Source organism: Acomys minous, assembly GCF_964271855.1.
Source record: "Acomys minous genome assembly, chromosome: 14".
NCBI lineage: Eukaryota > Metazoa > Chordata > Mammalia > Rodentia > Muridae > Acomys > Acomys minous.
The window spans coordinates 18,289,272-18,304,948 of NC_140496.1; the positions used below are offsets into that span (position 1 = coordinate 18,289,272).

A 15,677-nucleotide genomic window follows, 5' to 3' on the forward strand; every position below is an offset into this window, starting at 1 on the left:
TAAAGACCCAATTATACATATAATTGTAGTTCCTCATAAAATATTTATAAAGCAAAGGCATGGAAAAGATATCCCATTTTATTTTATTTATTGTTATTATTATTATTTTTTACAAACAATAGATTTGCTGCAACATGCTCTGGCTCATATTATTGAATTAAAAAATTTAACACATTTCAAAAATATCAAAAATACACTATAATGAGTCTTAGGACTACAATACGACAATGATTGCACAAAAACCATAAGATATGAGCCCACTGTTTGGATGACATCCACTGGCAACAGTGAGAAAACCCCATAGCATCTGGGAGAGGTGCGTGAGATTTAGGTACAAGGAGCTAATGCTGATTGGCTGATCACCAGATGAAGAAACAGAGCAGGTGTAATGTAGCTGCTTCTCTCAGGCTAGGGAGTGCCTACCCAACCACAGGGCAAAGCTACTCACTACCTGGAGAGAAAGATTAGCCTGCCATGGGGAGTCTGAGAGGCTCCACCCAGAGGGAAGTAGAAAGTGACACAAGACAGTTCTACAGTGATGCTGCAGACATCACCAGATGGCTTGGAGACAGATTCTTTAGTAACTGGTACATTTATTGGTAACAGCCAAGTGCTCCCTTATGGAGGTCTCTTCAGTAATAGTTATTGAATAGATAGAGAAGGTGAGCCTGTGGTTTCCAAGTACCTGCTTTTGCTGAAGTCTACACAGAAAGAAGAGCACTGTTTGATATTCAGGAGATCAGCCCAATCTAATTGCCTAGAAAACAGCACTCACTGCACGCACTGTAATAGCACCCAGAGATTACAAGCTGCTCAGGTGGCTCTTCTGTTCACCAGGGAAGTGAGTTCACTGATTATTGCACGTGTGTACTCCACAGTAGTATAATCAACCTCGCTTGTGTCAGGAGTGGTTTGTTCAATTACTGGACTCCATAGTGGCACCAGAACTTTCTTTCCTATCAACAATGGGATTTTCAGTGTACCTGCTGGGTTAAAACCTCGGCTGGGGCCACAGACATTCTTCTTTGTCAGCGAGCCTCCTGAACTGCACCACCCAGAGTGTTCTTCCTTTAGAAACCCTGGCTGTGTCTGAGGCAGGGACTCATGTACACAAGAGTGGATTTGAACTCTCCACAGCAACGACAACCTTGAGTTCCTGGTCCTCCTGTTTCCAGCACCCAAGTGAGGGTTCATCTGGCCTCAGGATTTCTTTTAAATTAATGAAATGGGAGATACAGGCAGAGGCTCACGAACCACACAGAGGGCAGGTTCTCTGAGTAAGGAGTAACCTGTATTCTGGCCACCCGGAGAATACAGCCTCTGGGCAAAAGGAAGGGGCCACACCCATCTGACAGCCTGTCCAGACAACATCAGCAAATCACCTCACGTCGACAAGAAGTGCGTATTATGTTTTGGGAAATGAGCTATGGCCTTTTAACCCTCTGTTTTTTAATACAGAGTCATGATAGGACACGAAAGAAAGGCAACTACTAAAACAGAACCACTGGTTTTGGTTTGGCCTACATTGAGGTTTTTCAACACAACCTAAAGAACCCTGAAAAGCCCTCCACAGAGGACACTGGATCCCAGAGTTCCACCAGCCAAAAGCTGCGTGTGTTTACTTTTGTCGTTTTGTCATTTCAGAACTGGGTTTTGAGGTGACTTTAGTGAATGGGGTGGTAAACAAATAGAGCATTAAAAAAAAGTTCACATTAAAAAAGACAATTTTTCTAAGACTATACTACTGAAGTGCTATTTTTTTTTTTTTTCAAAATAACTGATTTCTCAACATCACCACCGTTCTACAGCTCAAAGGTTCTGCTGAGGAAGAGGCTGCCTGACATCATTGGCACCTTGTGTTTTTCCTTCATTCTCATTTTTCCTTTTTCTTTTTCATTTTCCCCATATAAAAATAAGGTGGAAAAATAAGATGGCAACACACACACCTAAACTCTGTATACGCTACTACGTCCCCACCTCAAATCAAAGACCTGAGTTCTAACATTTTCCAGTAACTGACAGTAGTTTGACAAAAGGAAGTGAAGTGTTGCTGATGACTTGGAGACTCAAGTTCCGCTACTGGAGTGATATAACATCCCCTCCCCCTCCCCCCAGTGTAACCTACTGACGTGCACATGAGCACAGGGCCTCTGAAGACAGAATTATCTGTGAAAAGGTAATTCTGGATTTTAGTATTGCTTTAAACAAAAACTTCCTCCTCAAACCAAAAGAAAATTACACACTTTCAATCTTATATTTAACAATTTGTTTCTATAAAGCAAATTTAAAATTTCCTTAATCTATTTTTTTAGTTGTGCAATATTCTAAAACTTCAAAGCACATTTTCCACTGAGTAAAATCAAGCAATGCCAAAATTTGTATCAATAAATAGGAATTAGTTTCCTAAGTAAATCTAATGGAAAAGGCAACAAAAATATACAACAAGCTGTAATTTGCTAGGGTTATATGGAATGTGAAAAAAATTACAAGTTTTCTGTAATTTCAATTTCTCAGTTGAATAGCCTTTCTTACCCTGGTGTTGAGCCCAGTGCTTTGAACCATGTCAGGAGAATCAGCAGTATTCAGAAGGGCACAGCGTCAAACACTATAGGGTAAGCATTCAACTCACTACCAACATACTAGAAAAACATCCTGCTAGAGAGAGAGAGAGAGAGAGAGAGAGAGAGAGAGAGAGAGACAGACAGACAGACAGACAGACAGACAGACAGACAGACAGACACAGAGAGACAAGGAGGGAGGGAGGAAGGGAGAGGGGAGGGAGGAACAAGTCCGTCTTGTGAGATCTGTCTGCCCACGTGTTCCTGTCATACTCCTTATAATTCAAGGTGTCAGCTTGCCTGTCAAGAGGCTGCCTGCCAACTCTACCATGTTTAGGATAAGAGGCCAATCCACAAGGACCTGCCTTGTGATCCTAGTTCCTAGCAGGGGTCAGCTTATCCAGGACAGAGTCTCTTTTTGTCTTGGGGAAAAAAACTTAGTTCTCACTCCTTCCCCATCTTCCTCCACAGAATAAAATCCTCCCACCCCAAGGTTCTCAGGAGCTTTCATAGTCTGACATCCAACAGATCAACTTCCAGGACCTTTCCAAGTACCCTCAAAGGAGGCTCCAATGCTCAGTTACCAATGAACAAAGGAGCTGGGCTGCCTCAAAGAAGATTGGCTCGAGTGCAGATTCAAAAATAAAAGGTTCACAGTCAATGAAAAGTGCTCTCGTTACATAACATTACACACATAAATTACCTGCTTGATTGGTTCTTTATCTCCAATAGACATCATCTGATAGGCTGTATTCTCGTAGAGAATAAAAAGCCATGTGACTAGTCACATCCCACCCCACTAGTTAGTCTGAGAGATAAGGTGATTTCTCTTGTCATAGAGATCCATCAGCAGCAATTAGTAAAGGGAATCAACCTTCAGTTACTTCCTCCACAGAAATAGTCCCTTTCCTGCCCAGGCAGGCAAATTCTCAAATGATCCTAGGAGAGAAAGGGTTAATGGCAGGTGGCAGGACTGACATAGAATAGCATCTGCTGTCTCCCAGAAACTCTGGGAATCCAATGAAGGTTCAATTCGAAGCTTAACACTGAAAGTGGTACTAGCTCACCCAGAGCCAGACCCTGCTAATGCTCAACTTTTTGGCTCCAAATTCTACTCCACACATCTATGATTAGAAACACTGAGGCAAACATCTCCTGAAGGTCCCTTCCCCAATACCCCATAGCCCTCCCTTATGCTGTGCCCACTTGGGGCAGAATCACAGTGCTGTATCAAACTCCTCCAGGGGCTCAGCCCGGCCCTCTTCCCTGGGCTCGGGCTCGGGCCTGCTCTCCTGCTGCTGCTTCATCTGCTCCTTCACTTCGTCTTCCAGGTCACGAGGTACAACAAATTGATCCTCTGGTTCCAGCTGAGTGGGGGCAGCAAAATAGCCAGTTTTCCTTTTGGGTGCCTCTGTGGCCACCTCAATGAGGTTCAAGCTGTCTTCTAGGGGCACAATGGAGCCATTGGAGAGTTTCTTTCCATACAGACAGGAAGTGGAGGGAGACTTCTGTAACTCCATCTTGTCTTTGTTCGTTGGCAGAAGTATACCACTATTCACACTGTTCTGTCTTCGAATGCCAAAAAACAACCCTCTAGCATGTTCCTCTGAACAAGGGGTAGAAGGGTTCTTTGGGAGAGTAGGGGAGTTCTCAGAATCTCTTGCTCGGCAGCAGTGGATGTCTACCTCTACTTCCACCCTGCTGCCATTGGTTATGACCCCCTCAACAGGCTGGTCATCATCACTGTCCAGTCCATTGTCAGACTGGTTGCTGGAAAAAGTAGCACAAGAAGGCTGGCGCTGGAAAACTCCTAAAGTGGGTGTTGGGTGCAGACTACAGCGCCTCTCTGGCCTTGGAAGCAAGCTAGCATCCAGGCCCACAGTGTTATGCTCATCAGAAGCAGTGGAGCCCACTTCACTGCTCACCTCTGAGGTGGACATCTCACTGCTGAACTCTGAGGCAATCCCACTACTAGATGAGGGAGTGGTTGGCTTGGGGGTATCCTTGATGGTGGCAGTTGAAGCAAATCCCACAGGGCCTGGAAGAGTGAGCCCATTCATTTCACAGGTACAGCCTTCCTCACCAATGTTCAAATAAACCACCATTGCCCCCACGTTGTCCTGACAACCATAGCTCTGTGCTAATGTGCATAGTTTTTTAGCAGCAGCTAATGGGTCTTGTACATGACGCACGGCGTTGACAGCTTCGAGGTGTGACAAGTGTTCCCACAGTGCTTTGTTTCCCAAAATCAGCAATTCGTCTTGAATGGTCAGTGGAGTGGAAGAGATGTGTGGCTTGGGGAGGAGCCACGGGTAGAGGTATGTACATCCCAACAGCCGGGTACAGCAGGTTACCCCGTTCACCTTGTTGTCCTAGAGGTAAGAAAAACACGAAATGTGAGGGAGAAAAAGCAATAGGGATACACAACTTGGTCTTTTTCTAAATCACAATGTTTAGAGAAAGAACAGGGCCTGGCATGGATTTTTGCAACTTCAAAGCCCACCGCCAATTATGCATGTCACCCAGCAAGGACATACTTTTTCCAACAAGGCCACACCTCCTAATCCTTCTCAAATAGTGCCACTCACTGATGACTAAGCATTCAAGCATATGAACCCATGGGGCCATTCTTACTCAACCCACCACAGAGATGGACAGTAAAATCACGTTTATATTGTTAGAGTATTTATCCTAGGAGCAGTACAAGTGAACTTATAAAATAAATGTATAAAAGCTTAAAACAAACTGCCATATCATTATTATACCAAAGAGTTGAAAGGATTAGTGTTAAATCCAATTAAAGTTAAGTGACTAACAGGCAGTACCACCTCAAAAGATGCTTCTTCTAATGTGAAGGACAGGTCTCAGCATATCCTTAAATAAAAAGTTGTGTTTGAGAAACAATAAACACAAACTGTGTCACTAGTAATTTTGTTTGATATCCCAACACAGATGCGTCACTAAAAATGATCACTCTTTAAAGGGATGATGGAAGTAAACAGATGTCAAATGGGTTTGAGAATCTTAGATGTTGAAGCAGCAACATACCCCAAGGTTACTGAGCCTGCAAAGGGGAATCTGAGTCTTAAGCTGTCTGTGGAGACTGAGGCAAGAATAAACGGATCCAGGAAGTGCCTGGCGAGTCCAAACCAAGAGAAAAAGGAATCATCCAGGTTACAGATGGTAATGGCCATACACTAGACACTTTCTTTTTCTTTTTTTTACCCCAAGACAGGGTTTCTCTGTGTAGCCTTGGCTGTCCTAGACTCACTTTGTAGACCAGGCTGGCCCTGAACTCACAGAGATCTGCCTGCCTCTGCCGCCTGAGTGCAGGGATTAAAGGCATGCGCCACCACGCCCGGCCTCACTAGACCTCGTCACAAAAAAACTAACAAAATCTCTAACCTCGCACAGCTGCAGTTATCCTGAGTGAAGCAAAGACTACAGCTTTGAATTTGTAAGAATTTGTCTGGAAGGAAGGAAGGAAGGAAGGAAGGAAGGAAGGAAGGAAGGAAATTTGTCCCAAATGCTAAACTTTATTTGCTTCATATAAAATAGAAATAAAAGAAATTAAAAAAGAAATAACCTTCCTTCATGAGGGTTAGAATTATAAAGACACAGTACTTGGCAAATAATATATATGTGATTAAAATAAACATTAAAATATTTCAGAAGTGTCTAGAAGCTTAGAAAAATCTAAACATTATTGTCTATAAAAAGATTATTCTGTACAAAACAGACTAGTCAGGCAAAACATCTCTTATCTTTCATTTGTCTTGACTGAGTAATCACCTTCCTGGTACACTGTTAATCCAAGTCCTCCCTGCGCCAGCCACAGTGAGACACTAACAGACCATGGGCTCCTTAGTGAGAGCCTAAGGTAGACAGAACTTGTGCCACGAAATGGGCCCTTTGACAAAGGAGAAGGATTTTTCTTAATTGCGTGTAGACTAGGCTGGCCTCAAACTCACAGAGATCCACATGCCCCTGCCTCCTGGAGTGCTGGGATAGTTCTGGAATAACTGGATATAGACACAAATGAAACAAAACCCATCACAAGCCAGGCCTACTGGCTCCTGCCTTTAATCCCAGCACTCAAGAGGCAAAGGCAAACAGATCACTGTGCATTCTAGGCCAGGCTAGTCTACACAAAGAGTTCCAGGACAGCCAGGGCTACATAGAGAGACCCTGTCTCAAAAGTAAAGCAAAACAGAACATGGCAGGATTCCAGAGCTGGGGAAGATGGTTTGGAGGGTGAAAGTACTTGTGTGCACATCTGATCACCTGAATTGGGTCCCCAGAACCTACGGAAGGAGAACAGACTCCCAAATGTTGTCCTCTGACCACCACCTACAAGCCATAGATGTGTGTACCAACATTCACACATCACACACACACACATAATTAATATAATAGGGGGCAGCAAAATTACAGTGTCTTTTATATATGTCAAGGATGACAAACTTATGAAATCTCAAAAACATGGCTCCCTAAATAAAACCTGCATGATGATAATTCCAAGTGGCACACCAATGTGGATGGGGAAAATATCAGAAAGCCCCACACAAGATGAATGAAGCATTACAGACAATCAATGGCTACTGAGAGAAGGAGATTCAGTCTTCTTCAGGTATAGGCTCCCAGATAGGTTATCCAATGCTAAGTGATCAGTCAGTCTCTCTCTCTCTCTCCCTCTCTCTCTCTCTCTCTCTCCCTCCCTCTCTCTCTCTCTCTCTCTCTCTCTCTCTCTCTCTCTCACACACACACACACACATACACACACACACACACACGCGCGCGCACGCACGGAACATCAAATAGATTTATCAGTGTTGTGTGTGTGTGAAACAATAATTGACTGAAGAAGAAATCATGAATTTGAGAGTAGAGAAAACAAAGAAAGTTATAGAAAAAAGAGGGGTAGAAATAATATATAATATACATATAAATTCTCAAAAACATTTAGATTAAAAATTAACTTTTTAAAGACTCAGAAGTATTTAATTACCAAAGCAAAACAAAAAAGACTCAAGAGTTTGTGCTTTCTGAAAATTAATTCAAAATAGATCACAGATTCAAATGTAACATTCAAATCTATGAAGCTTCTAGAAGATAAAATAGAAAAAACATGAGTAACCTTTGTTTTGTCAGTGCAGGTTTAGATATAACACCATGAAACAAAAACCATGCAGAATTTCATTCATTAAAACTATTTAGGACAGCCATGGGGGTGGTGGGCACATCCCAGTAATCCCAGCACTTGGGAGGGAGAGGCAGGTGGATCTCTTTAGTTCAAAGACAGCCTGGTCTACAGAGTAAGTTCCAGGAAAGCCAAGACTACACAGAGAAACCCTGACTTGACACACACACACACACACACCACCACCACCACCACCACCACCACCACCACCAACAACAACAACAACAGAGAAAACTACTCAGGTCTACAACAACAACAGAGAAAACTACTCAGGTCTAGCTGGGTACAGTGCAGCACACCTATAATCACAGCACTCAAGAGGCAGAGGCAGAGGCAGAGGCAGGCATAGTTCTTGTGAGTTCAAGGCCAGCCTGGTCCACATAGTAAGTCCAGGACAGCCAGAGCTGTCTTGAAGCAAAACAAAACAAAACACTAAACATATAGACAAACAAAACACTACTAAAGTCTACAAGATGGCTCAGCAGATAAGGCACCTGTTTTGAAAGCCTGGAGACCTGAGTTTGATAAAGGGGAAAGGAGAGAACTGATTCCAGAAAGTACTCCTCCTCCACCCTCTAAATGCAGACTGTGCCTGTGTGCCCTGCCCAGTCACAACATGCATACACACACACACAAATAAATGAAAAAAAATTTAAAACCACCTTTTTGCTAAAGCCATGGCCCTTTAATACAGTTCCTTATGCTACTGTGGTGACCCTTAACCATAACATTATTTTTGTTGCTACTTTATAACTGTAATTTTCCTACTGTTAGGAGTTATAATATACATATTTGTGTTTTCTGATGTGATCCCTGTGGAAGGGGTCACAACCCAAGGTGGAGAGCTGCTTGCTAAAGGCACTGTTTGAAGAATAGAAGGATAAACCACATACTGAGAAGTATTTGTTGAGTACATATCTAACAAAAGACTTCTTCCTAAAATTCACACACACACACAAATCACTTAAAATTTAACCATAAACAAAATACCAATTTGATTTAAAATGGGTACAAGACATGCTTTTTTTGCAGTAAACAATATTCCTATATAACCAGTTGCAGAAGCAAAAGGTTATGCTAATTTCTAAAAGAGAAGAGAAACTACAAATAGCTACTTGACACTTTATCATAAAAAAGTTATGTGCATGACACAATGTGCGCAGTAAGCACAGGAGCAACAATGAGACTGAACCTCAGGAGGGTTTCCCACCGAGAATAACAAAACCTGGTGAGCTGGGGATTCCCTGAGGCAACCACAACCTTCACCTTACCCACCAGCCACTCACTCAAGAATCACTAACCACAATTTTTCATTATTGCTTTTGGCTAGTCACTAACTGCTCAGTAGATTTTGTTTTATTCTGAAACATGTCTCACTGTGTAGTCCTGGCTATCTAGAACTCCCTGTGTAGAACAAGCTAGCCTTGAACTTGGAGAAGTACCTATCTCTCCCTTCCCAAGTGCTGGGATTCAAAGCATCACCACACCAGCCTACAGAATTTCTTTTAATACTGATACTGAAGCCATTTCTTTGCCAGGGGATAAACACAATTTACAAGTCACGAGATAAAGAAAACCGATCCTCTCAGGGCTAGAGAGATGGCTTAGAGGTTAAGAGCACTGCCTGCTCTTCCAAAGGACCCAGGTTCAATTCCCAGCATCCACATAGCAGCTCACAACTATCTGTAACTCCAATTCCAAGGATTCTGACACCTTCATGCCAATGCACATTGAATAAAATTAAATAAATTATTTAAAAGAAAAAGACCCTCTCTGCCTCTACTCTAACAGCTTTCATGTGGGGATGTTACTACCTCTGTTATGATGGCTTTCTGACCCTTCACCCTCTGCGCCTCCTCGGGGTCATGCTCCAGGCTGAAGACTTTAGAAAGGGGTACCGGCTTCCCACCTCGGCACAGGACCGCTTGACATGTACCGACATTGGCTACAGTCAAACTAAAACTACTTGTTGGGTCAGCAGTGTCAGGCCGAATGTAGCACAGGAGAGCAGAGGAGCCCAGCTTCTGGCCCGCCATTCCTAATTTCCTGTGTCAAAAGAAAAAAGAAATGAAGACATAGCAACTACTTTTACAGAAAAGAGGAAGTCTTTTACACCCATGGTGTACACCCACCTTCATCCACCCAGGGCAGACTCTACGGTGGTGCTAAGAAGTGGGTAGCCTAGCACTTTCCACTAACAAAGACTTTGAAGGGGGCATTTCATGGCACACAGGGGCATCTTTCTCCACTGTTTCTGTGTCTCATTAGAGACATCCTTTCCGGAGCTTTTGGACTTTAGCACATCAGATGCACATGAAGGGCCTGATCACGGAGCAGAACACTGGGCCTGGCTCCAAGCACAGAGCTTCTGATTTGGAGCAAGAGGCTGGCTCTGCAAGTCTAACAAGTTTCTACTAAGAATGCCCAGAATGCTGGCACTGGAATAACACTCTGAGAAGCACTAGGGTTGTGTGTTCCTTCAGAGAGGGCCATGATTCGCCTTGCATTTCTCTACACAGAGCACCCATGTATCCAGCACAGCGCAGGCAATGTGAACACACAGCAGACACCACCAGAAAGATGTAGTCTCAAGTTTCCTCTTTCCTTTTCCTTTTTCTTTTTTTCATTTTTGTTGACTGTAGAATCCCAGAAAGTTCTTTCTCTAAGAAATCAAATTGATAAAATTCCTACCTATTTGTCTTTTTTTGAAAGATAAGGATGAAAACTGTGTGGCACAGTACTTGGTCTTTGGCAGGTACAAACTTCAGAGTTCCCTTTTCCAAACTGTTAGTGTGCCAAGTCTCTAGCTTAATTCTACTGAAAAAACAAAACAAACTCTTTTCCCCCACACTCTGCTTTTTAACACAAGAGATAAAACCAGCTCCAGCTACTCACTATTCCAGTCTTGACTATTCAAGTTTACAGTCTCAGCACTCTGCACACTTTAGGACACCTACCTGAGGTGCAAAGCACTCTCTGCTACTAAGAGATTTTCAGGAGTTCAGATGTGAGGTTTTGGCTTATAAGTGGCTTAGATGTTAATAAGAAAGAAGAGTTGGATAAATCCTAATAATAAGAATTCTAACACATAAATCTGAAGAGTGCTTATCAGCCTTCTGTAGGTCATCAGCTAACTCTGGAGAATCTTTCCCTAAATGTTCACACAGTCAGGCACATACTTTTAGCATGCATGTGCTAGCCTTCCCAGGTCCTTAGCAAGAGTGACAAATGACTCCATTTAAAAAGGAATGACCATCACACTCTGCTGATACCAAGAAAATGTGGCACAGGAAGGAGCAGCAGCAATGACCTTCAGCTTCTGAGATTTACTTTCTAGAAGCAAAGTGGAGTTAGGGATTATTCAACCCACCTGCTTACCTGTGAGATACCAAGAAGGTATTAGCCATAAAAACTGTGTCATTTGTTGAGTGCTGTACTTCTTCCAAAAGTACATCTGCCATTGTACACTGCAGCAGACGAGGGAGCTCCTCATTGCGGTCCCCATCAAACATGCCATACACAGCTCCCACCCCCTCTGCAAAGTTATCCATAGCCAGAGCAGACACACAGAGTCTGAAACAAGATGAGAAACATAATCACCAGACGTTACTAGCAAAGACTATTCTTGAGGGAATTCCTTTTGAAATGTATTAACTGAAGATGGAGAGGCATCGTGGTAAGTCTATGTCTACAAGGAGGCTCTAGATAAGACAGACAGGCAGCAGCTGTCAGAGACACCGTCCTAAGGCATGGGCACGCAGCCACATTCACAGGCAGTGTACACTAACTTTGCAATGCTATCAAAAGCTGGAAAGACAGTGTTTTCTGGTCACAGTGATTAAGAACTCATTTTTGTCAATGCTCTTCATCCAAAGACCACCACAGCACACCTGCCAATAGCACTGGGTTTGTGTTCCTTGCCCCAAGAAGAATGTTTATCATAGAACAGTGTATAGGTAGAAGGTACAGGAAAAAGCCTAGTATAGGGTGTGAGCTTTGACTGGACCACTTGAAGGAAAGTCTACAGGAACAGAGGATCATCTCAGACTAGGGGCAACTGGAAAATCAGTGCTATTTGTAGGACTGGGCCTAGTTATCAATTTTGCTCATAGGAAAAGAAAATTCCATAAGAAAACAGTAAGAAGAATTTAGTACTTTGTGGACTACACATCCATTTTTTCTCTATCATGGCTTTAGAAGGATCTTATCTCATGGTGAAGTTCTGAGACTTCTGTTTGAGAGACAGCTAGGACAAGGTCTAGCAGGCCTAGGATGCCACCAGCCGCCTTGTCTCTCTCCAGGCTCCAGGGCCAACATACTCACTTATTTCTCTGCCCTGCCATCTCAGCCAGTCCATGGCTCCAGAAGGTTGATGTAACTGTAGAATCTGTGGTTGGCAAAGGTTTCTGATCAATTTTCAGGGTTGTGATATGGCTGCAGGAGGTGAAGAAGGGCATTTTAACCATATTCTCATCTGTATTTTATAAGAAATAGTTTTAAAAAAATAATCTTTTAACAGACTAAGATACATTTCCAGAGAGACTAAATCAAAGTGGGATGATAACTCTGTGGCTTTGATGTAGGAGATCAGGAAGTCGTAGGGGAAGCACAGGCTAAATACAGCTTCAACTAATGCATCACGAACATCTCTAGACTTCTACTCAGTATCTACTTTTTAAAGCAATATAAAGAGATCTTAAAACAACACATATGAATTGTCACTTCGATGTTACAATGTGACCTCTGCCACTAGACACATCTATGCCTGCCATGTAAAATGATTTAGTGTATAGCTCCGTAGAAATGAACCAAAGAAGAGAACATAAGAGTGTTCTGGCCCCCGTGCGCGGTGGCACTCCCCTCTAATCCCAGCACTTGGGAGGCAGAGGCAAACGTTTCACTGTGAGTTTGAGGCCAGCCTGGTCTATAAAAGCGAGTACAGGACAGCCAAGCTACACAGAGAAACCCTGTTTCAAAGAAAACAACAACAACAACAACAACAACAACAACAAAACAAAGCGAAACAAACAAACAAAAAGAGTGTTCTGAGCCGGGCCTGGTGGCGCACACCTTTAGTCCCAGCACTCAGGAGGCAGAGGCAGGTGGATCACTTTGAGTTCGAGGCCAGCCTCGTCTACAAAGTGAGTCCAGGACAGCCAAGGCTACACAGAGAGACCCTGTCTCGAAACCCCCCCCCCAAAAAAAAAGTGTTCTGGTATAATCCAGTCTATTCCTTTAATTAACAGACATTTCCATAATCCAAAGATGACCCACTGACAGCTGAAAAATGGATTCAATTTCAGAAATTTTGTCCTACCTAAACATGTCCAAAGTCTTGTGTTCCAGAACCAGATTTGTATTTCCTGTCAGATCAAGGTCTTGTAAAGTAGCAGGCAGAGTCTCTGGAATTAGTATTTCTGTCAAGTCATTACAACTCAGGTCTACAAACTGAAAAGAAATAGAGAAACCAAAAGAGAATACATTATATAACAATCTCTACTCCTAAACATTCAATCTTCCCGATAGCCTCAAATGGGAACTTAATTTCTTTCCAGGAATGAATTAAGTATATTCAGATTTTAAATTGAACATATGAGAAGGGAACAATACCCATTCCTTATCTCTGAAAAAGGGGGGGGGGGATTCAGACACATCCACTGGCAGTACTTATTAGCTTTGCAAGGCTATTGAAAGCTATAAAGATGTTGCCTGGTCATGTTGTGTAAGTACAAGTTTTGTCAATATTTTTAAGCCGACCTCTAGGGCACACCCTTGGTTAAACTTGGCTGATTCTTGCAATAAGTGAGACTACTTACAATGAAATCCTTGGGGTTGCGGGGAAGAGGATGTGGGAAGGAGCCTAGTATAGGATAGAGGCTGTGGCATGGTCTTTGGGAAAGTCTAAGAAAGAGGACTGTACCCAATCGGGACTATTAGAAAGCAGCAATTATATAGCTCAGTCTCTCAATGAATCTTACTGGTAGGGAGGGGAACTTAGCTCAAGGGAAAGTCTTAGGGAGAAGCAGTCTCATTCACAGTCCTTACTTCTTTCTTACAAGAGAAGTACCCCCTCTCACCCCGCTGTTCTGCAGAGAGGATGTCAGGCTAGCTCATGCAAGTACCTGAATCTGAGGCAGCTGTAGTATCTCCGGGAAAATGCTGATGTTGTTGGCATGTGCGACAAGGGTGTGCAGCCTTTTGCAGTTTGCTATGGTTGTGGGAATGGCTTTAAGCTTGTTCCCACTTAGGTTCAGTTCTTCCAATTGTTCCAATTTATTTAGTTTGCTGAAAAAAAAAAAAAGAAACATCAAAACATTATGCTGCATCAGAAAAGAGCAGCTGCCAAGTGGCACTATTTTATAGTAACCATAGAGTAAAGATGACGTAGCTCACCGCAGAGAACCTTGAGAGAAGGGAAAAAGCAGGCATCAACCGAGCCACAGTTCACCAGCATGACCTGTCAGCGTGATCTGGTACTCAGCACTCAGTGTTCAAAGGCTGGCACTGTCCTTGTTTTTCTTATAGAAGCCCACGAGCATCTTTCTGACTTTCAGGGAGTCCCTGAAAAAGTACTGGCCTACTGTTGAGAGTGAAGAGCCAGTCCTTGATGCTGCACTAACAAGACTGCAGAATCCTACGTGAGGGAAGGACGAGGAGCCTCAACTGTGTCAGCCATAAAGTGAAGAAGGTGAACTAAGACTCCTTTCAGTTTTACACTTCTTGGTAGCCCTCCCCGCACTAACACTAACTACCACACTCCTGTACACACAATACCCTGCTCGGGACAGAGAAACAATTCGCACTACTCTAATAAAAAGCTTTTTTTTTTTGAAGATTTATTTATTTATCATATATACACAGTGTTTTGCCTGCATGTACATCAGAAGAGCACCAGATCTCATTGTAAATAGTTATAAGCCATTATGTGGTTGCTGGGAATTGAACTCAGGACCTTTGGAAGAGCAGGTAGCGCTCTTAACCTCCGAACCATCTCTCCAGCCCCCTAATACAAAGCTTTTTACATGTTATCAAAAATATCGTAAGCCTGAGCTGGGCGTGGTGGCACACGCCTTTAATCCCAGCACTCGGGAGGCAGAGGCAGGTGGATCACTGTGAGTTCGAGGCCAGCCTGGTCTACAAAGTGAGTCCAGGACAGCCAAGGCTACAAAGAGAAACCCTGTCTTGAAAAACCAAAAAAATAAAAAATTAAAATTAAAAAAAATCTATCTATCTATCTATCATAAGCCTAATGTTTCCATTAACAAATTTCTCTGATTTCTTTGAAAACAAAAAATGTTAAAGTTTGGAAAATAAGTCAGCAACAGTACTAGCAATAAGAAAGAATTACTATTACAATTTCACTACATTTCCTACCAGATTTCTCAAAATGGTTTTTAGATATTATTTATTTATTATTTTTTAAAGTACTTGTGTTTGCCTGCATGTGCACTACATGAAAGCAGGTGCCCACTGAGGCCAGAAGAGGGTATCAAGTTTCCTGGAGCTGTAGTTGTAGATGGCTACATTTGTGCACTGCCATGTACACTCGAGACTGAACCCAGGTCCTCTGCTCTCAACTACAAAGCTATCTCTTCAGTCCCTCAAATAAGTACTTTATATTAATTTTCCATCTTACCTTTCTAATAGATCACAATTTCAAGTGCTAGAAAATTCATACTTTTCAAGTGCACCTTCTCACAAGATACACACCTATATATACATTAAAGAAAACTCATCCATTTAATAAGCTTAGAAAATTTTTTCTTTTGTATATGTGATAATATATGTACACTCAAAGAAACTAAAGAAATAAAAGATGAAGAAAATAAAGACAAAACAGAAAAAATATTTGTATATGTACAACTCCCCCACCCCCAGCCCGAGACAGGGTTTCTCTGTGTAACAGTCCTGGCTATCCT

General features: G+C 42.6%; 1 protein-coding gene across 2 annotated transcripts in view; it reads right to left on the reverse strand.

Moving 5' to 3' along the window:
• Positions 1–60: 60 nt before the first annotated feature.
• Positions 61–15,677, reverse strand: part of PHLPP2 (PH domain and leucine rich repeat protein phosphatase 2) — a 74,039-nt gene continuing 58,422 nt past the window's right edge. For both annotated transcript variants that reach the window (XM_084755804.1, XM_084755803.1), the window contains 6 exons: positions 13,881–14,043; positions 13,076–13,206; positions 12,082–12,192; positions 11,137–11,331; positions 9,573–9,804; positions 61–4,930 (listed from right to left, as the gene is read on the reverse strand). In XM_084755804.1, coding sequence (XP_084611930.1) covers positions 3,776–4,930; positions 9,573–9,804; positions 11,137–11,331; positions 12,082–12,192; positions 13,076–13,206; positions 13,881–14,043 — 1,987 coding nt within the window. In that variant the 3' untranslated portion in view covers positions 61–3,775. The remainder of the gene's footprint in view (positions 4,931–9,572; positions 9,805–11,136; positions 11,332–12,081; positions 12,193–13,075; positions 13,207–13,880; positions 14,044–15,677) is intronic.